General features: G+C 47.6%; 1 protein-coding gene across 4 annotated transcripts; it reads right to left on the bottom strand.

The window, feature by feature from the left end:
• Positions 1–678: 678 nt before the first annotated feature.
• Positions 679–26,400, bottom strand: CDC42EP3 (CDC42 effector protein 3). 4 transcript variants are annotated; one of them, XM_045079227.1, is made up of 3 exons: positions 25,480–25,807; positions 18,278–18,463; positions 679–4,487 (listed from the first exon to the last, which is right to left on the bottom strand). In XM_045079227.1, the coding sequence occupies exon 3, from the start codon at positions 4,245–4,247 to the stop codon at positions 3,483–3,485; it is 765 nt and encodes a 254-aa protein (XP_044935162.1). In that variant the 5' UTR covers positions 4,248–4,487; positions 18,278–18,463; positions 25,480–25,807; the 3' UTR covers positions 679–3,482. The 4 variants fall into 4 exon arrangements, with proteins under 4 accessions (XP_044935162.1, XP_004765548.1, XP_004765547.1 ...); XM_004765491.3 differs by lacking the exons at positions 18,278–18,463; positions 25,480–25,807 and adding an exon at positions 26,147–26,400; XM_004765490.3 differs by lacking the exon at positions 18,278–18,463.
• Positions 26,401–27,833: the final 1,433 nt, after the last annotated feature.

Raw genomic sequence — 27,833 nt, 5'->3', positions numbered from 1 at the left:
TATCTAACCCAACTAAGCACACACCTCTCCAGGTAACCATCAGATGAAACAAACATAGCCATCAAGCAACCAACCAGGGACAGCATCTTCTTTAAAAATAACTGTATTGCTCAGTCACATATTAAGTTAATGTGGGAATATTGTTTTGGGTATTGTGACATTCTCAAGCCTTACACAGCCAAATAAACCAGAAGGTGACCTACCTGTCTGGGTCAATGCTAGCTTATCGTTTAGCATCTGGAAACTTCTCTTATGTTGCTGGATCTGGTCGAAAAGTATGGGTGGTGACACAGGGGGGCAGCCAGTAACCTAATTCTGTATGTGGCTTATTGACTTGTCAAAAAAAAAAAAAAAAGGGTGCCTGGGTAGCTCAGTGGGTTTAAGTCTCTGCCTTTTGGCTCAGGTCATGATCTCAGGGTCCTGGGATCCAGGCCTGCATTGGGCTCTCTGCTCAGTGGGTAGCCTGTTTCCCCCTCTCTCTCTGCCTGACTCTCTGCCTACTTGTGATTTCTGTCTGTCAAATAAATAAATGAAATCTTAAAAAAAAAAAATTAAGTCGATCATTCATTTTAGTTTGGTAGACTCATTCTAAAGTCTGAGGACTTTATTAGAACTGCTAAATTAAGAAATAGGTTGGTAACAGTTTCCAAAAAAGAAACTCTTATTGGAGAGAAACCATCACGTCAACTTGCTTTATTGTTTGTATGTTTCACAACAAAATGATTCAGTCTCACCAGGCTTCATATTAGGAGGAGCAAAGCCATCATGGAATGTATACTTTTCTTTTGTCTGTTTAAAAACATTTATCAAGTTAATGGATTCATGACTTTCTCCATTCCATGACTTCAAGCATTTTTGTGCAGAGACTTAAAAAACTCTAAGTATGAATAACATAATGGAGACCATGACTCTGGAGACCTGGGTTTCTGTTCAACCAGTTTAGTCTTCTGCTTTTGTTGCCAGGGGCCTGACTCAATGAAATGTGTTAAGTTATGGCTTTGTATTTGGGAAGAGCTAAGTACCCTGATGTTTTGATTTTTTTTAAGCAAATAATTTGAGGCAGAAGTAATAGAGCACGTCCTCTGTTAGGTCTCATCGCCCAAGGAAAAGATCACCTCCGAGAACCTTGCCTACAACACAGAGTCCCTATTTCACACAAATTGCATGGTGTCTTTTCTGGTTGTTGGGTTACAGGTGGCTCATCATTCTGAGTTTGCAAATAACGTGCATCTTGATACATGAGGTTTAAAGTGGGAGGATGTTCACAGACTGAGAACATCAATTCAGCTCTCAGCAGGTGCTAAGTTCAAAGTGCCTTTTTGCAGAAAGCCACCACCAGCTCTGCACCTGCTCCTTGGAGAAAGAACCAGGTATTAGAAGGGCTGCCACAGAGAAATGACTTAACAAAATCATAAGCAGGATGTGGCTCTGTTTCCTCTGTGACAGGGGCATGTTTGTGCCCTCTCAATTATAGCGAAGTTAATGGGAGCCTGTCTGTGAGAGGGGGCAGAGAAAGTGTAATATAGCTAAATACCAGCAAGGATGCATTATTACTTAGATTCTATCAAACAAACCCAAACAGAGGAAATACGCAAACATTACTGTTTCACCTAGTAGTTTATCTTTTCCTTGAGGTCATGCTGCAGATGAAGAGTAAAAGAATAAATGTGACCATGAGTAAAGATGAAGAGTGTTCAAAAGCTCTGGAACAGAAAAAGAATGCTAGAAAATTGTGGAATAGAAATGCAGCTGGGAAGTTAAGGCAGGTACTCTGTGCTCCAGGGAAACTGGTTTCCTCTTCTAGTTGGTGAGTTGTCTTGTGTGTCTCTGCTAAGTTCAGAGGTTGTTTCAGGCCATCAGATGTTAGAACTGCAACAACTCCAAACCAGGTGGGACAATCATTGACGTATTTGAGAGAGGAAGTCATTTCAGGGATATAGTTCTAGGAGAAATGAAAGTTATTATGTGCAAGTGTTGGACTTTGAAGGGACAAGAAGGGTGGTTGACAGCAGGGCAGGAACTGTGTACATTTCCTCTTCCTGTTTCCTTAACTGACATCCTCAGGCATCTCTCCTTATGGGGGGAGGATGTTCTCTACTGCCTTCTTTTTAGCCTCCTTAATCTTGTTTATATGACACCTGCAGCAAGGAAACATCTGTCCAACAGGGATGGGACTGGGGTTACAAGAGCTTGCTACAAAGTGTGTTAATGTAAGGTTAGGAGATTCACAGAAATGAGTCCTAAAAGGCTGGCCTAAGTGTTGACTTAAAAATTCTGATCTCACATGTTCATTTTTCCTAAAACTGAAGGGTCCTGTTTCTGGAATCTCAAACCTTTGGTCAAAAAATCAACTGTAGAGTGGATGAAAATTGCCTCTTATTTTAAAGGCTCACATACACTTTAGAGAAGCCATTTTTCTAGCCCTGTTATTACTATAAACAAGCAATTTCATTTTAACATTTACTCTTTATTGTGTCGCATGAAGTACCTACGTAATGCAAGTATGTACTGTACTAAAATACCTATATTTCCAAATAACATTATATGGTGTAGCCCACAGTCTCTGCAGAAGCATCATGAGTAACCTATGCCTTTAAACTTAACAATCCATTGCTGGATGCTGTGAAAAGTATGCTAACAGATGAAGAGAAAGAAATAAACCTAAGTATGAATACACTTTTCCAAACATATACATACGCAGCTTACAATGGAACCCCAATGGAAATAAGTCAAATGACAACATCTGATGTAGGAGCTATAAAATGTAGACTCTGCAATAAAAAGCTGAAGGCACATAAAAATATATTTTAACTTTAAAAATAACTTAGTTACAGTAATACTTCGCTTGTGTCTTACCAACATGTAGCTGACGGTCAAAATTGCGCGATATAGATATAATATATCGGATATATAAGAGCTACGAGAAAATCCCCCGAACCCATAGAGTTGTTCAAATGTGAAAACAGAGAACAGTTTTAACACTGAAGAATTCACTATGATGAGCCCAAATAAGGTAATATAGAAAAGAGTCTAGAAAAAAAGGCTTAGGTATTAAATTTTGACTTCTTCTTGCTCAGAAAATGGAGTATTGTCAAGTTCTTTAACGTGACGTGTGCAGCCCTTCGTAGCTAGTGCCAATCCTGGCCGAGCCAGAGTTCTACGTTTCTGGAAACAAAAAAATGTGAGCTGAACATTAGCAATGCCTGCCGAAAACGGGTTCTGACTGACTCACTTCCTTTCTGCCAGGACGGGTTTTTGTTTGTTTGTTTGTTTGTTTGTTTTTGTTTTTGCTAATTGTTTTTGCAAACAGGGCATCACAGGTACAAAAAATATTTTGTAGGAACATGATTTTAGAAAACCCATCACACACAACTGCACACATAGCCAGTGAAGCTCTTCTCTTTGACTGTGGTTAGTTCAGTTTTTATTTTCTGATACCTTTTCCCCCAAAGGACAAGAGTGTCCATTACTTATGGTGTCCATTACTTATTTTTATCCATGACATTCAGCACCTCATCCAAAAAGGAAGGCCCCAGATCGAGCTGCAGGGAGAGGAGGGAACCTGTGAGGTCAGAGAGGGACTCCTCTGACTTCGTCTTCTCCTTGACGAGCTGGCACGAGGCGGGATGATCAAACATGTCCTCGGCCGGCCAGTCAGAGTACTGTTCGGAGAGGCTGGAGGAGTGGCTGTCCCTGCCCTGGCTGGATTGTGATGCAGAGCCGCTGGAGCCCCATGAGACGTCTCCCTGGTGGCCTGTCCCGTTCTCCAGCAGACCGCTCTTCTCTGGGGCCTTCTCCTCCACGACCGGCTCACAGCTGAGCCGGGGCAGCTTGGCTGGCCCAAAGGACTCCTGTTTGGAACTAAATGTCACCGGCGACAGCAAGGGCAACATGAGTGCCTGGGACCCTCCGATGGTCGGGAGGGAGATGGCATTTTTGAGCACTGGGGAGGGTGTGTCTGTGAACACAGAGTCGGAGGTGCTGTTGGCCCGCAGGAACTCGCTGTGCCCGGGGAAGGGGCCCAGGCGCGCTTTCTCCTGGTTCCCTGGGAGCAGCTCATAGTTCCCTTGCAGGAAGGAGATGTCACCGAAGACATCGTGCTGGCCCTCTTTGCCAATGTGAATGGTGTGGCGGAAGTCTCCGAGGGGAGGGCTGATCATATCGGGGGACAAGATGTCCCTCAGTTTAAATTTCTTGCCTTTCTTGTTATTGGCAGCTTTTAGGTAAATCGGTGTCTTGGCTGGCATTTTGGGATCTGAGAATGTCTACTTTGCAAAAGGGAAATGGGCCACTTTCTTCTGCGGATGCTGGGTTTCTGAAAATCCTTCCTGAGAGGATCTGTCACATCATTTTTTTTTTCTCAAGTAGCTTCCAGAAGTGGCTGCAGGATGAGCCGGGGTTTAAGAGGCCTTCCTGAGATTACAGCCAAGTGGGGTGTCCCAGAGAGCGAGGTACATCATCCAATCCCTTCCACGGTGGGGAGAAACCTGGAAAAAGGAAACCAAAGCAGGTTTTAGTTAGCACGTTGCCCTTTGGGGTTCACCAGGGCCCGCCTTTTTCACCAGAGCCTGTGCATAATGGCAGGAACAGTTCTGTCAAGAGCCACACTTGATTTTGTCTTCTCTCTCTATCTTCGGGTTTTCTACTAAGGGTCCACTAACCACAGTCTTCTTTCAGGGGGAGAAAAGGAAAAAAAAAAGAAAGAGATCGAAAAACCCCACACCTATGACATCAGCACTTTCCAAACATGGCTATGGACACAATTTTCTACATGTGTCTAAGATTTTAGATTTTTCCTCTGTTCTAAGTACTGCTGTCAGCACATGACCAGAGTGATTTCAGCTTCCGAGATACAAGCAGATTTGCTTTCAAATGTGTTTTCTCTTTTGTTTGGTGTTCACGCTAGCAAGACTGATCGTATTTTGTCGTTGAGCTCCATGTCTAAATAAAATTAATGCAATACAGCGAACAGTCCTATCAGCAAAGGGACTGGAAATATTTACTAAGTGACAGTGGTTATTAGAGGGAGCAAACTGCATTCTTACACATGAGAAAACAGGGATTCAGGAGTCAAAAAAAAAAAAAAAATCACCCTTTCTCAGTCACCTACAGCCAGCTACAGCTGGGATCAGGTCACAGTGCAGAGAACTGGGCTGCCAAGGATTTCAGGACCTGGGGCATTCTGAGATGGAAGGAAAAGATTCAAATGGCTTCTTTTCACAGAAAAAAGCCAGTGTGATCATCTATAACAGGCTGGGTCTTCCCTTGGGAATACTTTTGGAACATTTATTGATACAGCATGTATCCTCTCCCTGGGATGGGCAGAACCCCGAGGAAACCTCCGTGATGTGGCTCCTAGCATTAATGCCTTTGTGGACACAACCTGGGACTTGCTTCTAACCTAAAGAATATGGCAAAGGGGATGGAATGCTCCCCCCTTGGTTAGGTTATATTCATCTTAGCAGACTGAGAAAGTCTCCCTTCACTAGCCTTGAAAGGATAAGCTGCCATGGAGAGGGAGGGCTGACAGAGATGAATTTTGCCAACAACCTGAGGAAACCTGAAGTGGATTCTTTCCCCAGTTGAGCATCTGATGAGACCATAGCCCTGACAACTGGCTCACCGCCTGGTAAGACCCCGAAGCGAAGCCCTGCCTGGACTCCCAACCCACAGAAACTGTGGGACAATCACTAGAGAGTGATGTAAGCCACCAAGCTTGTGGTCACGCATTACCAACGTGGAAGGCTCACACCCCCTCCCTGCACACGCCACTCAGCACAATCAGAAATGCTAAGCTCATCTTACAGAGGAGAAACGGTTCATCTCTTAAAAATAATCTAACTCTTCAGTCACATCAGCTGACATGGGGAAGCTAAAACCTTTCCCACTGTGAGAATTCCTGAAATGGCTCAGCTGAGACCTCTCCCATCGGGCTCCTCTCCCACGGGCAGTGGAACAAATAAATAAATAAATAAATACTTGGAGGGCTGAGTCAGGTGGTGGCTTGAAGAGAGCCAGACACATTTGCTTTGTAGCAGCCAGAGGCCGTCTGTATCCGCTGCGTACGTCTTTCCTTTCGGCGAGAGCTTCACATTCATTTCCCTGTGGCAGGTGGAAAGAACTGTGCCCTGGTACCCATGGGCAAGGGACCAACTAGCTCTGTTTGGGAACTGGCTTGCACCCAAGCTCAACAAGGCAGAGAACGATGAGCGGGAGAGGCCCACCATCCCTGCCTTTGTGTGCGGGGAGGCGGCCCCGGCAGCGCGAGGGGGTCTGAACCCGGAGTTCGCTAACCCAGCTGTCACCTGGGACCACACACTTGCCATCTCTCTTTCTCTTTAGTCCTGACGAAGGCCCTGGCTCCAACCAGCTCCCCGAAGTGCCACTTCCCATTTGAGGTTAGGGTCCCAAGGAAACACTGTGTCACTAACAGAGATGACTGCTACCGAAGAAGGGGACATGCGTGTTTAAGAAGCCAGGCCGGCGGGTCCAGACGTTCTCTGTTTTTCCTCGAATTTGAGTCTAGTGGCTGTCACAAATATTACAAATCCAAAGCCTTGGATCCCAACCTCAGAACTTCCTGGTTAAGCATCTAACAGCCCGAGGCCCCGCCACCCCAGGTAGCTGGTATTGCCTCCCGGCGCCTCTGGGCACCGCACAGTGGATGACAGCTCGCAGGGGCTGCTGGGGACACCGAGCCCACAGAAGGTGGGAGGCCATCCCGAAGGACAGCTGCCCACTGGAGTGGTGTCCTCAGCACACACACAGCCAGGAGGGCAGCTGCCATGGAAAGATACAGTGTGTCCACCACAACGCAGGAGCAAGTGAGGGCCTTCCGTGGAGTCAAGGTTATGCGAGGTTAGAAACCAAGGGAGCGTACTTCAAACTATGCAGAAAAGTACCATGGGGATGCAGCCAGTGAATGGTTCTCTTCCCTGCTGACGGGATCCCGTGCCACTGCCCTGCACCTGAACAAGGACTGGGTGAGCTGGGGAGAAGGGGAGAGGAAATACTTGACCCGGAAGGGGCTCAGGGCAGGAACGCACAGCTCTCCCTCCCCTCCTGGCCACGGCCACGACCACGGCCACCGCCATGGGTACCGCAAGCCTTTCATCAGAGCCTGGCTCAGCCTGGTCGAAGCTGGGTTTGAGGTCAGTGGCATGGACACAAAGGTGGGAAGGAAGCCACACAAAGAAAGGAAAGGGTTGGTGAGTGAAGGCCACATACGCAGCGGCCATTGAGAATGGAGGGGCAGAAGAGAGAAGATACTGTAAAAAGCATTTTTCTTTCTATAAACATTTACATAGTGTTTATTGCCTGACAGGGATGTGCCTTCTAGGACTTGGCAAACAATAATTTGTACTGAATTTCTACTATGCGCTGGTGCTATGAGCTCCCAGATACATGGGAGTTTTTTGTTTTGTTTTGTTTTTTTAAGGAATTTTGGACCAAAATGTCAGTTTTACAACTTTAGATGAGTAGCGATTCGCGATGTAAAGCTGGGGAAATGGAGCTCGCCCCCCCGCCGCCCCGCCCATCTTACCTGTCCTTCTCCTCCACTCAGGGGCAACCGGGCTCCATCCCACAGATCACAATCTAATAGTGAGCACGTCTTACACTGGCTGCTTCCTCCCCTCCTTTCTGGATATTCTGGGCTCCCGGGCTTCTCAGCCAATGTACATCACTGCCCCCTTTCCCTTCCTGGCCTGACTGTTTTTTCCGCATCTTCTCTGCCATTGCCAGTACAGGAAACTAACGGGCAGTTTCTTCAGTGGCAACAAAGTGGCTGGTCCTGGGCGGGGGCGGGGTAGGGGGAGTTATGCACACACTCACTCCTGGGAACCACCAACCCTGAGTACTACTGCAAGCAGCCCTGTGTTCTGGGTACTGTTCCAACATAGTGGCTCCTACATATGAAACCATGAGGCTGCTGTTACAAGCCCCATTTTACAAATGAGGCACTGAAGGGCAGACGATGAGTCTTGAGTCCCTTTGCCAAGGCTACCTGGCTATAAGGCTCAACGCCAAGTGGCCAGGCTCGAGTTGAAGGTCCCGAGGCTGAACAAGCACACTTGCCAGGAGTTCAGTCAGCTCCCCCGTGAGGAAGGGGGGCACTGCCACGCCTGTTCAAGATACAGATGTGTGATGACACACTGAACTGAGGTGGGGGGGTCAGGCCTTGCATACACCGATGGTGGAAGCCCCAACAGATGCTCCCCGGGTAAGCAGCCGGTTTGGTAGCATCTGTCACAACTGCAAATCCCATGCCTTGGACACCAGGATCCCACTTACAGAGATGTGCCGACTTACATATATGGGAAATAATTCATGTACAAGATTATCAACCCAGGAACTTACAACAGTCTGGAACTGGAAACAGCCCAACTGTCCACTGATGGAAGACTGGTTAAATTGAATTAAGGTGCATCTAATACAAATGTGTACTATACAGGCCTTAAAAAGTATGAAGCAGGTCTTTGTATGCTGATAGAGAAAGAGCTCAGAGATATCGGTCTTTGAAGTATACAGATCTACTTGTGCCAAAGTACACAGCCCTCCTTGTCCTAGCTTGTAGGTCTATGAAGTCTCGCTGGAAACACATACAGGAAACTCATAACGGTGCTGCCCACAGGGAGGAGTGTATGGAATACGACAGATGCAGGCAGGCAAGAAACTTCTCACTGTATATCCTTTTAGGGTTTGGGGGTTTTTGAAACATCTGACTGAATGAGCAATTAGCTATTTAAAAAACAAATAAATAGGGATGCCTGGGTGACTCAGTCAGTTAGGCGGCTGCCTTTGGCTCAGGTCATGATCCCAGGGTCCTGGGATTGAGTCCCGCATTAGGCTCCTTGCTTGGTGGGGAGCCTGCTTCTCTCTCTGCCTCTGCCTGCTTGTGCGCGTGCTCTCTCTCTCTGACAAATAAACAAACAAACAAACACTCAAAAAACCAAAATAGGCAGCTTAGGGCTCAGGCTGCAGCTTGGAGTAAATTTTATATAAAGGTCCCAGAAAAACCTACTGAATCTGACTCACAGGATCGTAACACAAACATTTTTGGGGCAACTGTGTTCAAAAGCTGAAACCTAGGGTGGCAGTGTGTGGGTGAGACCTCCCCCCTGCCCCCCCAAGAAAGGGGAGCTTGTCTCACCGGAGCGTGGCCAAGGGACAAAAATCACCTCTTCCTGCGGGGACCAGGCAGTCACGTTTAAGAGGCAGAATGAAGATCTCCCAAGAGAAGGGTTTGTGGTCAGAAAGTAATGAGAAGAGGCAAGAGGCAAGAGACTTAAGGATGCAGCAAGTGTCCAGGTGGAAGGAAGCGCGGGCAGGAAGAGGCGCCGGGCTGGGGCAGACGGCTCCCGTCCAGACCGCGGCTAGTGACCCAGACGACGCTCTGCGATGGGATGGTCCTAAATGTCCAGCACAAAATCCTGTCCCTGCTCACCATTTTCACAAAAGGAGACCTGGGCTCCAGGAGGCCGCTGGCAGCTGACCGATGTAGCAGTGGACAGAGCAAGGATGAATCCAATCCCAGTGGGGGAGCCTGAGTCAGGCGGACACCTCTGCCCAGAAGGAAGGGGGCTTGCTTGCTGTAGGATGGGGTGGGAGGGAGGAAGGAGGGGCTCACAGGCCAGGTGTGAACTACTCTCCCACAACTGGTGAGCAGGCCCTGCAGGCCCTCCGGCGGTTCCACAGACCAGATGAAGAGAACTGCGGGCCTTTTTCTACCGGGCAGGACTACTGCGACCACTTGGTACAGAAACACCCGCAGGATACTGCCCGCCTACACTGGGGGCTCCCCCAGCTCTCCAGCTTTCTTGTGTTGCCATCATTCCTCTACTCCCACTGTCTTCCTCAGATCCAAAGACAGAAAGTCAGAAAGAAGGAAGGCAGGAAGGCAAGAAAGAAACAGGAAAACAGGAAGAAATCTTCCCATGTGTAGCCCTTCTTCAAAAACCTGCCTTTTGACCCTGAAATTGGAACTCTCCATGATTGCTAATCCCTTTCTCTGTGTTCTTGGATCACTTTCTTTCCCTCTTTCCCCCCTTCGATGATACTTGAGATAATACTCATCTGGGAAGTTAGATCCCTTAGAAAACAAAGGTCCCAGTCCCTGGGCACTGGAAGAGGACAGATTTGCCAACAAAAGGGGTCAACTCCCTGGCCAGTGGTTTGTCACCCTTCATCAAGGTGAGAGAGAACGTCCGGCAGATGTGGGGACCCAGAGTCCAGCTGCAAATGCACAGGCCCCGCTTACAGGAATTTATGAGACATCCAAGGGTTCCAGGATACAAAAGGACCCGAGGGGAAGTGACAGTTTTGATAAGAATGGCAGCGTGTTGGGCTGTCCTTCCAGCACGACGCTAACTCACTCCATTTTCTGGTGACAGAATGAAGCCCAAGTGACAGTGTTTGTTAGCGAGAGAAATCATCACAGCAGGAATAATTCAATGAAAAAAAAAAAATCAAAAAACAAAAAACCCTGAAGCAGCCCTTTGATTCACTTCCTTACCATCCTTTTGGCAAATAGAATGATGCCAGAAAGACCAAAGCAGCGTAGTGGCCAGGAGCTGGAGAGAAACGGGATTCGTTAAGAAGTGACACACACAAAAAATCAGTTCCTGCATCACTTAAGAGTTGACTGGACTGGCAACTCATCTGAAAGAAAGAGGTTTAGATTTTAAAAACCCCATTTATGATAGGAATGTTTGGTTGGTCCACTAATTATTTTTAGAGTAACTCTCAGTGGACAGAGGATAAAAAAAATTCTAACATCTTATGAAACAGGTTGCAATGTTAATTTGAAACACACATGCATAAAAACAGGAGCAGGTTGGGGGGGGTGGGTGGAGAAACCATCCCAAGGGACCTTCGGGCTTTTTCCTTTCTTCTACTTTCGGGAAGTGAGTGTGTGCGGACTTCCCCTTGCTTGCCTCGCTGTCACATCCTTCAAGGACATCTTAGCTTCTGATCACTTTTCACTTCGCCTCCCCTCTTTAGCACCCAGACCCAGCACTGCCACACCACCTGGGCCCCAAGCAGAAAAATGAAACGGGTCCTCCTTCAAGTCTGAACCATTAGCCCAGGGATGGATGAAGAACCTCTCTACTCCCAGCCATCTTTGGGGTAGTTCTCTCTGTCGCCAACAGGAAAATAACGCTACTGTGATAAGACCTGGAAAAATGTATTTGGCCCTAGATGTCACAATTTATTGGTTTTTAAAAATATTTATTTGAGAGAGAGAGAGAGCCGGGGGAGGGCCAGAGGAAGAGAGGGTCCCAGGCAGACTCTGAGTTAAGCGTGGTGCCCAGCACGGACTTGGAGCTCATGACTAAGATCATGACCTGAGCTGAAATCAAGAGGTGGAAGCTCAGCCGACTGAACCACCCAGGCGCCCCTGGACTCCACACTTCAGAAGGGATAAAGGTTACCTGAAACATGTTCCTACATGTTCTGTGGAGTCCCACAGAAAGACAAAGAACTTGGTCATGACATGTGAGAAGCTGAAGGAGGGGAGCAGCTGAACAAAAACTCAGACTGAGGGAAAACTAATCTTTAGGCATCTGAAGGATTCATTAAACTGTAATAGAAAAGGAATTAACTTGTCCTCTGAGGCCCTAGGATTACTGGGCAGAAGGTCCAAGCACCTAGATTTTGGCTTCTCTCAAAGATGGAGTGGGTGGCTGCCAGGTGTGTGACCGAGGTCTGAGGGACATTACAGGGAGCAGCCCTGATCCCAGGCCTCCTCCATGGTGCATAGCAGGTCCCTGCTCATTCTGTCTCCCACCCAGGAACACTATCATTCATGGCCTCCTGTCACATCTGCCTGTGAAAATGCTCACAGACTTTACCTAGAAGACTTTCTACTTGAAGATGGCCATGTTTTTATTAACATAGGGATGACCAGCGGCTAGCTCAGAAATGCTAAGACGTTACCACAGCGTGGGCTCTCACGTGAGTCCTTCTGCTAACCTCTGTAGGACGGCTTCTCTGCATCAAAAAATTTGAAATTCATGGGGGAAAAAATCATGGTGTTAGATGTTTCACACCGAACTTCAATCAAAATCCAATACAGGAAAAAAAAAAAAAAAAAAAAAAGAACCAGAAGAATGCCCAATAAACATCATCCTGAAGGGATGCTTTTTGTATTTTTAGTCTATTTTACTCCACCCATGAGAAGATAAGAAGATGCCATTTCTATTTTGAGATTCTTATCCTCTCCTGTATCATCCAAGCTGAGCATGGCGTCGCTATATGTGCCAAGACGGTGACACTCAGTGAGCTCCGCCCCTAGCCGCTTAGCCCTCAAGCCCATGAGCTCACAGCCAGACCAAGCAGACTCAATTTTATGGACCCACTCAAACAGTCTGACACAGCTCACCTTCGCTTATTTGTAAATGGATGTCTCATCTATGATTCAGCAACAGCTTGTATTTATTTTTCTTTTACGACCTGCTTTGTAGAAACCCACAAAATACCATATGGGAGACTCACTGCTAATTCATGTACAAGCCTCACCTTTATAGGATCTAATTGTACTAGTTGAAAGGTTTTTTAGAGGCAAAATTGGAAGACGGCACCTCCACCTCGAAAAGTCTGCACTTTTGAAGATGGGCCATTAAACACCCTTTTTCCTTATTAAAATCGGTTATTGGGGAGGACTCAGTATGGACATCGATCCCCGGATGCTGGAGCAAGGCAGGAGGAGGACAGGTTCTCTCAAAATGCCTGACTCATGTTCCACAACTAGCTTTGCATGGGGCACGTTGTCAGGGCTAGAAGGACCAAGGCAGGCACTCTAGCTTAATGCCATTACCATGAACGGCTTGTGGAGCCCACCTGATCTGTGAAGCAGCAATGAAACTATCAATACAGAAAGAGAATTAGACCCCAAAGTTTAGGCCCCTTGATTACTCTTCTTCTCTGTTAGGGAGAAAGGACAGATAATGGGATCCTCCACGTTATTCTCCCAACCTACCCTAGCCCTTGAAAATCATTCATTCTCACCAGATGGGCTGAAACATGGCTTCTCCACCTCATACCAGCACTAGTGATCTTTGGGAGCTGGCAGTGGCCATCCCATTCTCCATCTACTTTCAAGGCAGGCTTCCTTGTGTTATTTGTACGGAAATATCTATGCACAAATGCTTGTTCAAAAATGAATGAACATCCTCTCAGACCAGGCAAACCAGGCTCTTCTATGGACACAAACTGGATCTTCTCTTTCCCTCCCACTACACAGAGTACACAGTGAACATCAAGTCAAGAAGTTTTTAAACCCGTAACCCCTACTACCCTTCCATCATGAGGGATGAGTTGGTTTGCTCCCCAAGTGCCAACCCCCAGTCCAAGTCTATAGGGGATCTGCAAGGAAGTGGCAAGATTGAAATGCCTGTTTCTCTAAGGAATTTACACTGGTGAACATGAATGACTAACATGTGAGTGTCTGCTATGGGCCAGGCGGGTACTGAATGTACCTGTTAGGAAACAATCTTAGATTAAGCCCATATCTCAGGTCAATCAGCCAAAGCCGTGGAGGAGCTAGGACTTCAGCCACCACTGGACTCCAGAGTCTGTGCTCTTAATTGCTCCTGGTTGGCTAACAGGACAACTGGCACGCAAGTGACTTTAGGATGGAATGGCCACCGCAGATTACCTGCCTCCAGGTCTGACAGGACAAAGAAGCGATACACTATGATCTCAACATCAAAGGGAGGCAGAGATAGTACCTGCACCTTGACAGCAACCAAGAATGAATAAAATGGTCCTAGACACCAACCAAAAGAATTTTGTCAAAAGAAATTTGAGTTGATGTAAAAGAAAAGCCAAAAGATTAAAATTTTGCAGTGACAAAAGCCCCCTGAGGCTTGAAGAGAAAAACAAACATCCTGTTCTAGAAAAGAGCGTTCAGCGCCGTTAATTCTTTTCCCAGAGGAAGCACGTGCACCGGGGAGCGCACAACCACCACGCGGCTTTCACTGGGGACAATGGCTCCCTTCCTTCACTGGGGACACTTCACTTCCCTGCAACTTTCTGAAACTAAAAACCCCGTGTTCCTTATGTGGAATGTCCTCCTACCTTCTTACCATCAACCCCTACTCATAACATCCCTCAAGATCCGCTTTAGTCACTTCCTTCCCAGAGAAAATTCTCTAACTCACATCACGTAATCCAGGCTCGGTACTGCGCGGACAGGCGGCTTTCTGAGGACTCTTAAAGAGCCTATTATTTGTTATTTTTGTTTTCTGGTTTTGTGATTTTATGTCTGGTATCTTCAGGTAGGTGTTAAGCTCAATAAAAACGAGGAAGGCAAAGGTGCTATGAGTAGGAGCTACTGTTGATAAAAATCTCCTCCTTACAATGGATTCTGACAGAACCTTCTCTGGGCAAAGATCACCAGAGGCCTTCACATGTTACTGAATAAACCCTCATCCATCCCTTAGACCCTGCGTCTGCCAATATAGTCCATGGGCCAAATCCAGACCTTGGCCTGTTTGTGTAAATAAAGTTTTTTTTTTTTTGAAGATTTTATTTATTTATTTGTCAGAGACAGAGGGAGAGAGAGTGAGCAAGCACAGGCAGACAGAGAGGCAGGCAGAGGCAGAGGGAGAGGCAGGCTCCCTGCCGAGCAAGGAGCCCGATGTGGGACTCGATCCCAGGACCCTGGGATCATGACCTGAGCCGAAGGCAGCCGCTCACCCAACTGAGCCACCCAGGCGTCCCTGTGTAAATAAAGTTTTATTAGCACACATGTATGCCCATTCATTTATACGTTGTCTGTAGCTCAGTAGTTCTTCGCTGAGGGTGACTCCACACCCCCACCCAGGTGACATTTGGCAATATCCGGAGACATTTTTGATTCTCGTGAGTGGGGGTGGTGGTGCTACTGGCATTTAGCAGGTGAGAACAGGGGAGATGCTAAACATTCTTCAATGCACAGGGCAGCCCCCCCCACAACAAGGTTCCACTTCTCAGTAGTGCTGGGGCTGGGAAACCCCTGGAGAGATGCTTTCACAGGACAAGGTCCGAGTTGAGTAGTCAGTGACAGGCTATGTGGCCCTCTAGGTCTAAACTATGAACTGGCCCCTTTACAGAAAAAGTTTGAGCCCCTGCCCCAGATACGGCATTTCCACAGGGCTGGACAGTTGCTGTCCAACCTCCAACCCTTAACAATCCCTCTGCAGTCACAACCGTGCACGTGGCTTCAACAATCCCCTCTTAATGGTAGCTTCCCAGTTAGAGTCTTTAGTTCATATATAACAAGTCTCATTAACTACCAAAGGTAGTTCTGTGGACCAAGGCCCATTGATGACAAGATGAGTAAAGAAATCAAAAGAGAGCTACCAGAAGCTCTTTGACATTGCTGTAACCATCAAGGACAGGATCAGTGATTTTTCTCCTTGGATAGGCTATTGACAAGTTTGGAGCTGGGTGTGGGCCCAAGGTACTCGTTGTGCACACTGGTATCAGTAGCTAGAAATTACAAAACAAACACAAACAAAACACGGCTCCTTCACAGACAGCAATGGACTTTTCGCCCCTGGTCTTTTTAGACTTCACTTGGCTTCCCCAGACCCCCCACTGGGGCACTTCCTGTTCAACTTACTCCACGAATGTGCCATCTTTCCTCCTGCCTCCCTAGCACAAAACACTTTCCCCTCGGTAAATGGCAGGAAGGCACCCAAATCCAAAGCCCAGCTGTCATCCCCAACTTCTTTCCCTGCCTCATTCTCCACTTCAAGGCCCACTGAGGTCTCCCCTCACCAACCCCAGGGCCTCAGCCTTTTCTAGGCCTCCAGACCGCTCTCCTGCAAATGGCCTTTGTCACCTCACCTGTCTTCCCGCCTCCAGCCTCATCTCCTTGAGTGAGCCAGCCTCAGTGCCCAAGTGACCTTGTCACTCTCCGTCTTCGATGGCCAGCCCACCCTTACAGCCTGGACAGAAAACAACTCGTGTGAGGCCCACTTTAGCAGTCAGGGTCCTGCCCAGCCTTGCAGCCGGTGTTTCCTGCCAGGTCCCCCAAGGCCTCTCAAACCAAGCCTCTACCATACCTACTTGATACCTCAAACCCATCAGCCAGCACACTTTGCTGCTATTACTACTGGGTCTCCCACTGGGCTACCTGCTTCTGGGGAGACACAACTAGATTTAATTCATAGTTGGCACTGAACAAATGTTTGTTGAATGAATAAACAATGAGAAAGTTTGAAAGAGACTGCCTTGACTTCCTCCTTCCCCGCCCATCCTGTTGAAAATCCAAGATGGAATCTTTATAGGACTCCTATGGGGGAGAAAAAAAAATCAATTAACAACAGAGTTGTGGCCTCTTGTGACAAAGGCTTTCTTCCCTTTATCCATGTGTAAGACATTTTAGCCTTTCTCTATCCACGCAGGGTAAGAATCTTAGAGGCTATCAATGCAAGCTCCAGTAATTCTATAGGCTCTTACAGATCTTCGGGATTAAGGCAGAGAATATTTGTCATCATGCTATTTGAAAGGGAAAGAGCTTCTATCCTTGACTACAATGTACAAATAGCATCTCAGAGAGACAGGCAAGACTCAAGAATAAATTGACAATACATTCCCCTGAATGCAGATTCGCTAGTTATATTTAAGCCAGTCTTAAAGAATGAGGCCCTGGAGAAACAAAGACCTTGCTCTCCTGACCTTTCCTTTCAAAATGAAACGGGTTAAGGGGAAATTTGGATTATCTGGCCCAAGAGGTACAAAGAAACCTCAAGAGACTATAATGGACGTTCTACAGAAAAGGGTTGCTTTGAAGAGCAATGTGGGATGAGCACAGAGCAGGTACTTAAGAAAAACACCTACTGAATGAATGAACATATTGGCAAACACAACAGCAGAGAGAGTTCTCACTGTGGTTCTAGGCCTTAGGGGAGAAGGCACCTGGGCTAACCCTTGGAGCCAGGCTTATAGGTTCCTTGTAGAACTCCAGACACACGTGGGGGCCAGTTGCCTTCTGTGTAAATGGAGATCATTACCACAACCCTGCTTCTCTTAAAGGTGTTTATAAGAGCTGAGTGCTGTGCAGACACCCAGCATCATCTTTATATAGAAGGAAAGACCAGAACATCTACTAGATTCAACATGAAGGAGGGGAAGCATTCTATTACCAAAATAATGACCTTCATTTATTCTCTGAATGTTTTCTTAAAGCAGTCATCAATAAAATGGTTTGTGTCCATCCTGTGAACAGTCTCTACAACTAGAAGGAATTCCCACCTCCAGCTGGCTCAGAGGATTAATTCCTTCCTCTGACATGGGGCGAGATTATCTTCTCCTATAAATGGAAATGGACAAGCATCCTTTCTCTCCAGGTATAATTCTCCCAGCCTTGAGAACCAATGGGACTTCTTGGAGTTGGGCAAATTACAATCAACGGTTACTGGTCACAAAAGAAAAACGTAAGGGCCTCTACTTATTTTCTTTAAATATGTGGTAAGCTGTCAGGCGAGAGGGAATCTGTATGGTCCCAAGGACAGAACTAGGCATGTGATGAAAGTTCATGGCGAGGCCAGGTGGGGCTGTGTCTCAAGAAGAAATCTAAAACAACTTGAGTTAATCAGCCTGAAGAAAGGGAGAGGCTTTCCCGCTGAGTCCTCCCAAGTCCGGATTCCAGAGGGGAGGGATGGAGGAAGCATTTGTGCCTGGGGAAGTTAGAGTAGACATCCTCTAAGCCACGCTCCTAACTTAAAGGAGCAGTCCCTGGCAAGTGTCTGCAAGCTACAGACATGCAGAGATGATATAATCACAGATTTGTGTGTAAGATTTATCTGTCCTTAGTATGGCGAAGGACTTTATGACCATGTTCTTCACACCGTGTTCCCTGGAATGCTTAGAGCTCAAGGAAGGCACCTCTGGGTCACTGGTGACGGGAAGGGAGACTGAGAAAAGTAGGGCCAACTTCCCTACCCATTTTTTCCCCCCCTCTTGCACTAAAAAAAAATTCTAAAATGTGTTAATAGACTGGGTTTATATTAAGATTTTCTTTCTTTGCTTTGGCTAGAAAAAAAAGTTTGAAAGAGAACTGGGCCAAGAAAAAGGACTCATTTTCTGTCACTCAACTCTTAGGGCCTTGGTTTTATCTTGTCAGAATGAGAGACAAAGGCTGAAGAAAGGACCCTTCCATCTGTGAAATGTTAGGGTTTGGGATTCTACGTCTGCAGAAACACCTAGTTTTCAGGGAATTTGAAGGAAAAAATAGAGTATTTTTTAATGAAGTTAAGAGCATCCTTAGAATCAAAATACCGCTAACCAGCTTCTAAAATGTTCATCATCTTTTCCCATCTTTCCTGGTACCAAATTAAGGGTACAAAGTAATGCCAGTAATTTTCTCTGAGAGCCTCAGTTTGCTCATCTGCAGAGTGGGGACAGTAATCATGTCTTCTAAAGCAGAGATAACACATGTCACATGCTTGACGAAGTTCTGTTAGGCAATGAGCTGACAAATCAGTAGAAGAAGCAAGGATTACTAATCATTCCAAGAAACCAGAGCTGTGTAAGGAAGAGGCCAGGCCAGAAGTTCACTGTTTAGATTTTTCTCCAACCTTATTTCTTTTAGATATCGGGACCTAGCCACGTGCATAAACTGATTGTTTTAAATTGTGTGAACCCCCCCCACCCCCCGGGGGTGTTCTGGTTCCAAGCATAATTCCTCATTCTGAGAAAAAACTGGCGTTGGGAAGAAGTCACCAATTCCCTCACCCCACTGCCCTGGGGACAGGTTGGCAGTGCTCTACCCCACCTGCCCCCTCAGGGCAGCTCGCAGATGGGACAGAACAAAACCCACCCACGAACAGAAACTTATACTAAATTTACAGGAAGCCAAAAAAAAATTAACATCATCACAGAAGACATTTCACTCTGAAGCCATCTGAGGGCAAGAAAACCACTTGGCAGTTTGGTGCTGTGATAGGCACACGGTGGGCCATGTGACTGCAGCCGATGGGCTCACTGAGAGCTCACCTGGCGCCATCCAGCTCCTGGTTAGTCACTCACATCCACCACCTTCTACCCAGCCGAGAAGGAAGTTCTGGGGCTGGCTTGCTTCTTGGAACACCTTGTGTGACCCTTACCACCAGGACCAAAGGACCAGTGCTGCCTCCCTTCGAACGTGCGTGTGTCGCCTGGGAAAGAGTATGAGGAAACATTATGAGGCCAGGATCTGAGTAAGCTGCTAAGTGAACGTGACTTTGGCCCGACAACACTAAGAGAAGACCGAGCCAGAGGCAGAGTAATGTCACAGACTGGGGTTAGGCTATCTACTTTTCCACTAGGTTTTGTTGTAAAAAAACAAAGAAAGAAAAGAAAAGAAAAGAAAGAAAGAAAGAAAGCAAGAAAAAGAAAGAAAAGAAAAGAAAAGAAAGAAAGAAAAGAAAGAAAACGGATATAAATGAGGTTCTTCCCGTCTTTTGAGGAGCCAGGAGTCTAGCTAGGTCACCATGAGGGGCAATAAATGATCATTTAAATGCAGGAAGTGTTACCAAGTAGAAGACACTGTGGAAATGCCTCGAATACAAGGGGGAGAAAGAGTCAGAGAAAGACAGCAGCCTAGGGCCAGAAAAGAGCCTGGAAAGCATCCATCTGCTTCCCCTGCCCCCCCAACCTTCCCCTTCCACAGCTTCACAGAGGCAGGGGCAGAGCCTGCCCAGAGAAGACCTGAGCTTTGCCTTGTGACACAGCTGGCCAGTCGAGCCCCATCTCCTGCTGTGTTAAAATCAGTGTTATGTGTCTGAACTGACCCTTGGCAAAAAAAAAAAAAAAAAGAAAAAAAAAAAGTAAAAAAAAAAAAGTCAAGAAAGTTAAAATAAACAAATAAATTAAAAGGGAAAGAAATCAAATACATTCTGAAATGGCAAAGCCACGTTAAACCAAAAATGGCTTGTTTAAAAATGTGTGCAGCCTAAATGATTAGAATGAATTTGAACAGAACAGGTCTTTTTCAACTAAACACACAGTGATTTATCGCTGGCATGATGTGTCCACAAATACGACCTTCAAGTTGTCACCAGAACATGACAGATTCCCGAGTGTGTAAGTTGTCTAAATAGAGGCCTGGCTTTGAAGTTCTCTGCCTTGCACGCTGGCTCGGGGCTCCTCGCTGCAGATCTGCCCTGCTCTGTTTTTAACCCAGGGGTTTACATTATTAGCGGGACCAGAGCTATGCTGATTGGCGTGTGCTCTGGGCTCACTGGAGTCTACAGCTAGAGGTGCTGTAGCACCAAACAGCTTATCGAAAGAGACAGACCTTGAGGTCTGTTACACTGGATCAGGGCTAAGACCGGACCCTGCTGTCTCACGTCCTGTACCTCTGTGATTGTTTCCATCAGTCTTGGCTTATCTTGATCAAACAGCAGAATGACAGGTGTGCTCGCATCTTCCGGTGTGTCCTTGTGGCCGGGACTCACCCTGTGGTACTCTAAAAAGTCCTTGGGTTTCTTCAGCTCCGCAGGGCAGACTGCCTGGTGTGGTTTCTGCCTCTGGCTCTGTGGCTCCCAGAGTGTGTTTCCTGCCAGACTAGCCCTGCCAACTGCTCTGTGGGCTAATGATCTGAGACTCTGGACACCATCTCCCCGTGGAGATTCACTGAACACAGTGACAGATTAAATGCTCTACAAAGTCCTGCAGAAAGGGACCTTCATCAGGCTACTTCCCCAAAGAATCCTTTCCTGATGCTATTCCTCTCTCAGGGTCCAAGGTAGGTGGTGGTGTCCTAGCTAACTGCAGATGTGTTATCACTGCAACATAGCTTAACAAAGAACCAAAGGCTAGAAGGCAAATAATGACTTTTTCAAATATGCAAACAAAGCCCAAATCACTGAAAATCAGCTTTTTTAAATTTCAAACTTGAAACTCGAGGATTCTACTATTAATCCATGACTTGGGCGAGCAACAAGCATTCCACAAATACTAATTCAGAAGTCACCAGCTTCCAAATCCATCCGTTTGCTTGGCTCTTCAGAAACAGAGAACTTTTAAAATATCAATATTGCAATTCGTATTATTAAACTGTGGTTTCATTTTAAAAATGGCTTTTCCACCAGGGGTACTGTCGAACTCAGCCCATCATCATGAGACACTGGTGAACTTGGCATTGAAGAAATCTATCAAGGCCAAGGAAGGCATTTTTTTTTTTTTTTAAAGGAAAGAAATGTACCCAACTATTGCTGTAAAACTACTTGGCTTCTTATATTATTTATTCTGGTTTGTGGGGTGCTGTTTCTTTTCATAACCTTTAAAAGGGTGGGGCAGGAGAAGGACAGATTCCAAATGGAGGCGGAAAGCTGGAAGGCTACTGCTCCTAGTTTTGAGGCAACCGGAGTTATTTCGAGCCATGCTTTCCAGAACCCCGACTTGGGTCCAAGCAGCCCAGCTCCCCGCCCCCGCTAATCACATTCCCACAAGTCCCAGGCAGCGGAGGCCAGGCCAGCCCCCTGCGGGTTATCCAGGCTACCTCTGGTAGGTTCCCCAGGCCCCCTTCCTCTATCTGTCTCAGCAGACACTTATCTGGCAGGGCCCAGGGCCTGTGTAGAGCTTGGAACTGTTAATGAGGCCCGACTTCCTCCAAGGACAGAACCTTCCTGCCCGGCTTACTGGTGGCTCCTGCCTCTTGAGTAGCTCCTCCCAAGGCAGTGTCGGTATGAAACATGTATTAAAGGTCCACTGGGTGCCAGGGGATTGAAGGGCCAGGCACTGTGGGTGTGGTCACCGGCCTGAAGGACGGGACCGTCCACTTTGCTCATGGGACACTGGGACCTCGGCCTCTCAGAACATCAGGGCAACCATGCGGCTCACCCTCACCCCTGCTTATCCTGGGCTCGCTTCTGGATGTTCCAAGCTTTTCTTTCCCCTTTTTGCTTTTGGGTCCACGAGGCACATCTCTTCATTTATGGCATAAATCAGATGCTCAGGTTCACTCTGGCCCTTTGAGGCTGGATCCACTGCAAGAGAAGACTGGTGCCACAGCTGGGACACTAAACTATCTTCGAAAATGAAATCATTCACGTGGTTTTCCCTAAGGCTGGCAGGGACTGCCATCTTCCTTTGAATATGGAGTACTACTAAAGGAGTTCTCGGCCAGAAACCCCAAACCCTCACAGGAGTCAGATTTCACAGCCTCCCTGCCCCTCCTCCCCAGGGGTGGGGATGTGGTATTTAGTACAAGGTCAACTAGACCTGAATTCAAACGTGATTCTGCTAACTTACTCAGCTGTGTGACCTTGGCCAAGTTACTAAACCTTTCTGAGGCTGTGTTCTCATCCGGAAAACAAGAAGAATACTGTCTACCTCAAAGAGTAATTACGGATATTAAACAAGAGAGCCAGCCTTAAAGACCTAAGAAAAAAACTAAAAGCAACAATGAAAGCATCAATCTTTTCCTGCGCTTACTCTGGACTGGGCACTGTTCTGAGTGCATTACTTTTTTTTTTTTTTTTTTGACTCATTTCATTCTCAAAGTTAATATTATTATCCCTATTTCATAACTGCTAAGCTGAGGTATGCAGGCTAAGTAATTTGCTCAAAGTCACATAGGTATCAAGTGCCAGAGCCAGGCTCTGATCCCTGGGGAGCCTGACTCAGAGAGGCTTTTTAGCCTTAGGGTTTTCCCCCCATTTCCTTACCCTCAAGAGGTATGACATTCATGCAGGGTTAGCCTCTCTTGCATGCCAAGTAAATTATATAGGCATATTTAGATTTTTTCCTTTTAGTGCAATTTTGGGCAAGTATAAAATAGTTCTGTCCTCAGCTTCCACATCTGTAGCACAGCATGCTTGCTAGAAATAACCAGGTTAAATGGAAGTAAAGGGCTGAGAAGATTGCTTGGCATTCAGGACAGGCTCCACGTAGGAAGTACCTTTCTCACCCAAAGTCCTGAACAGCGTGATGTATTAGCAGAATTCTGGGACTGCAGTCCTTGGTAAAGGAGATTTTGGATCCGGCTGAATCTACTAGGCTCCAGTGACCATCCTTGCTCTCTGGCAAACATACTGCACTTAAAAATTGACTGAGGATCTTATTCAATCAATGAATAATCAGGTACACAGGATACTGGTTAAAAAGAATTAGGCCAGGCCAAAACGAAATCAGACCAAAAATAAGAACTTTAATAATTAAAAAGAAAACATTAGAGCAGTCTTTCTGGAGGGTCTCTTCAGGTTATGAATTGTACTTCACCACTGGATAAATGTGATGGCTGCTGGGCACAGAGCTTGGGAAAAAATTATGGCCTGGTAAAAATTTTTGGGTGATATGGTTTAAAACGACGTTATCCCCAGTGCTGTTGAATACCATGAATTCTAGAAGCAAAAAAAGGGCAGCTTTTATGAGCATGTTGGACATAAAACAAAACACCATGCTAAAAGGAAAGCTGGACAGCAGAAAGACAAACCAGCACATGCGAGCACTCCTGCGGTAAATTTTAGGGTTTTGTATTTACTTTTCGTGCACATTTTACATTTACAGTGGAAAGCAAAAAAAGAAAAAAGAAAGAAAAGAAAAGAAAAAGTGCAACACTCATTACTTTAGCTGTCTTTATATGTTACGTTAGAAACAGATAGAAAACAGAATTTCCTTGCTAAGATTTGGAGGGAAGGGGGAGCTCATCTGATTTCATGTCTGTAGCTGCTGCCACAGCCACAGCTCCATGTTCCAATCATGGAATCCATAATGTAAATCTCTTGCAGATGATACCACTAGAAAACAGAAACTGCCATGGATCCAGAAACCCTTCCAAATTTCTGTAAAGTTCTTATCTGCGAGCCCAGAGGCTGGTACTCAGTGTTGCATTCAGTGAGTGAGGTCCCCTTAGGAAATCGACATTCTTTGGGAGACTTAATGAAGAACTTTCCACCATTCCTCTACTATACAAATACAGGCAATCCCTGATTCCACCCGTGACAATGCTGAACATTTCACAACCGCCCCAACTTATCTCCTGAGTGTTTAGATCCATTCTGAAAAGGGTTTGTGTCACACACAGAGGGGTCTAGGTGATTCTTTAACTGCCGATCGGAGCTCAGACAAATTACAGGTGGTGTCAATGAGAAGACCTCTAGAACTAACTGTTTAGGAAAAAAGAGAAGCTGCTGGTTGTGAGACGCAAGATCTTTTCTAAGAACGTTTGAGGAGTCTTTTAAATGGCCTTCGAGATACCCCTGGGGCATGATCACAGCTTCAGGGAGCCTTTTGTCTCCCGGAGACGTGAAGGGAAAAGTCTCCAAGACTGGCCGGCCCTGCTATTCAAATAGGGACATCTGCTGCACTCCTAATTTCTTGTTCTAAAAGGCAGCACCCCCAAGAAACTCTTGAATATTGTGAGGCCTAAAATTTGGGGGTGGGGAGAAAAATCTTTGTCTACCTAACACATTCATCAATTCCCTCCTCCTTCCCAGCACCTCCTTCCCCAGAACCCCCAACACCCTCAGTAAATAGAACCAGTGCCTCCCCCAAATACACCAGAGCTGGAAAGATTCATGATGCAATACCCTCCTGACATTCCTATTCCCGCCTTCATTTTAATTCACTTTTTTTTTTTTTTTTAACAAAATGTAATTACTTGACTGTCAGCCTGGGCTGCACTCTGGGGCTTTTACTCTTTTCAACACAGCTGCGCTCCTGGCTTTGATGCTGCTGTCCACGCAGCTTGTCCCAGCCACAGCCTGGCTCTCGGTAATTCAACATTCAAGTGCATATTTATTTTTAAACTGACCTCTCCTAGACTGTACAGTATAAAGGAGGTCCTGCCAAAAAATATGCTACTTTCTATTTATAAGATGAAACACATGCCTCCCAAAGTCGAGAGGGGGATGGAGTACAATAATTCATAACGAAAAAAATGACTGACTGCCCAGATCCATTCGTCCTCACATGTCTGATACTCTTCTGTGTCAAGGCAGTTTCAAGGAGAAAAAAAAAAAAATCTTGAAAACGCTTCAGCTGTTCAGAAACCACCGTCAAAAAAAAAAATTATAAACTGCCAGACCTGCAGGTTGGAGCTCCAGCCACAATGCTCGCTGTCAAGGCAGGAGTGGGCACCCGGGGGGTAGTGTCACCGCAGATCTGCACGGTGCACCCATGTGTGGCCCCAGTGCCAGCCTACGATGGGAGGGGAGCGGTAGCCATGTGCGGTTTGTTCTCAGATGGAAAAATGCAATACGCGCCCAGAATGGCTGTCAATAGCTTGGAGGGTGCAGCAGAGGCGTGCAGCCCCACCCTGAAAAGTGGTGGGCACAAATGGTGGAGCTCTGCGTCCCGGTCGTGCCACCCGAACCCCTCCCGGTTTGCTTTTTGGCCCCCTTTGGTCCTTTGGACACCAGCTGGGAAGGCGATGCTCTCGGTATCCCCGCTCCCTGTGCGTTTCCAAGCCTAGCACCCCGCGCACGCCGGAAGCGGCCACGACCGCGGATCGGACAGACTCACAGGCAAAGAGGAAGGAGCCCTGGGCAGGCAGCGACTCACCAGCCACCCCGACGATCCCAGCCGCTGCCCCAGGGCGGGACGCCCCGCACGGACGCCTCCCGAGGGCACACGCAGTCCCGGCCCGTTACCCGCCGATCCAGCCCACTCGGCCCGCGCGGCACCTCACAGCACTGTCCTCTCCGAGTCGGCGTGAAGGTGCCCGAGGCCGCGGGTCTCTAGGCTCTGCCCACGCTCCAAGCCCGCCGCTGGACTCCTAGACCGCTCGGACCACCGCCGCGAGGGAAGGTGCGAGCCAACTGAGCGCGGGGCGACGGGACGCTGAGCCTGAACCTGCGAAGGGCGGGGCTGCCGGGGCGGGGCCGGCGGCGCAGGGGGCGGGCCGGGGCGGGCCGCAGGGCGCGCGCGGCCCCCAAGACCCACCCCGCCGCGGTACCTGCGCCTTGGCCGGGCGGAGGAGGGGGCGGTCAGCTGCTGCAGCGCCTGCGGGCCCCCGGAGTACAATGGGCACCCATTGTTACCGCCCTGGCGTCACCTTGAGGGATGCGGCTACGCTCCGAGCGGCAGCGTTCAGCTCCCTCGGCACAAAGAGAGGTCGCGGGAGAAGCTCGGTTCAAAGAGGGACCCCGGGGTGCTAGCACCTGGGTGCCCGAGGACAAAGGAATTCCGCCCGCACCCTGGACACCTGCACTAAACCTCTTGTGCCCACCTCTCCTGGTCCCAACAAGCCGATCTTGCCTCGCGCGTCTCGGGCGCCGCGCGCGGGTGACTCTCAAGGAAGGGAAGGCCACCTGACCGCGCCGACCCTGCCCGGCCCCCGGGTGCCCCAGCCACTCGTGGCCCCCGCTCGGGGGAAAGGTCGTGTTTTGTCAATTTCCAGCTTGTTCCCTCTGGAGCTGCTGCCAAAACCCGGAGAGTGGATTTAGCGCACTGGAGACTCCCGGGTCTGCGGGCTGAGCGAGTGGGCACGCAAACAGCCGACGCTGCAGGTTTTTCCAGTCCAGAGGGAGGTGTTTCCTCTCCCGCGGGGTCCCTAAAGAGACTTGCCTGAAGCTGGGGCAGGCGGGTGGCGGCTGTCCCCGATGCGCGACGAGGCGCAAGTGGCGCAGCTGTCGGCCCGGGAGCCTAAAATTCCGCCCTTGGAGGCACCTGCGCCCGCCGGTCATTCCGGCCACCGCCGCAGCACGCCCCGCCCCTCCGCCCGGAGGCCCAGCTTGGACCCAGTTAATTAATTTTCTTAATCCGTCTCCGTCTCTTCCTTCTCGAGGAGTCGGCCTGGGTTAATGAGTAGGCGACAGGAAAGGGCGGCGTTTTCCGGCTGCGAGGTCCCAGCCCGCACGGTCGGCCTGGGTAGGTGGTTGGAACCCGGCGCGGGAGGGGGGTGGGGTAGGGGGTTGCAATCCGGCGCTCTAGGCCTCGGTGGGGCCCAGGAACTCTCGGGTTGGACGGAAATCCTGGCACAAAGCAGATACCCTGCAGAGGACCTTGACTTTGCCGAGCGCCCTGGGCTTCAGGTCCTCACCGCAAAGCCCCCGGGTCTGAAACCTTAGAGGATGCACAACAAGCCGGCGTTGTAAGCCAGGGCTGAGGCGGACGTTAAGGTGAAGTGAAAAGGAAAAAGGAAACGCACCCAACAGCTCTGGAGAGCAAAAGACTTGGGTGGAGTGGTAAAACCCTCAAAGAAAATAATAGTTGGCAGGCAGGTCAAATGGCAGTCAGGCTGGAAGTCAAGTACAAAACTCAGCCGAAGAGACCTTAGAAATCTGACCAGCAAAACAGTCCGGGAAGATAAAGAGACCCGGCGTTGTTTCTTTTCTTCAAATGACAACTGCTCCAAAGTTTCCTTTGGCAGATACCTGGATTTTACTCCAGATTCCTCAGAGTTTTACTTGAGGTTCATATTTCAAAATATATGTTCCATTTGGCACGAACGTATATATTTTATGTATGGATTTATTGAAAAATATTAAATGTTACTGGCCTACTTAGATAAAGGGATTTTTATAAATATTTATGCATAGCTTTCATTGCATGTGGTATTTTTATAAGTACAAATAATATCTGTATATATTTATTAAATACCACATGAAAAATTCCTTTTGCTCACACAAAGACATTCTTTACACATATGTCTTACGTGTAAATTTTTTTTCATTTGCTCTATAGTTAGCCGCTGTTAAAAACACTTTTTTTTTTTTTTCCACATTAAGTAAATTGCTTCTTTTACAGCTTGTGCAAATATAGAGTGGCAGCTTGCTTGGGGTAGCTATTTTATTCCCAAACCCCATTTTCACTTTTCTACACCATTCCTCATCTTCTAGAAACTTTCCATCTCTGTGCTTTGTAAGACTTCTCTTCTGGGCTCAAGACAGTTTGTCCAGAACCTGTCCCTTCTA

This window comes from Mustela putorius, unplaced genomic scaffold (genome assembly GCF_011764305.1).
Source record: "Mustela putorius furo isolate JIRA1106 unplaced genomic scaffold, ASM1176430v1.1 tig00000281_pilon_pilon_pilon, whole genome shotgun sequence".
NCBI classification, from domain to species: Eukaryota; Metazoa; Chordata; class Mammalia; order Carnivora; family Mustelidae; genus Mustela; species Mustela putorius.
This window is presented reverse-complemented; position numbering and strand designations above follow the sequence as displayed.

What these genes read in the sequence shown, in the direction of transcription:
- CDC42EP3 (XM_004765491.3), bottom strand. Translation starts at nt 4,247, where the DNA reads ATGCCAGCCAAGACACCGATTTACCTAAAAGCTGCCAATAACAAGAAA.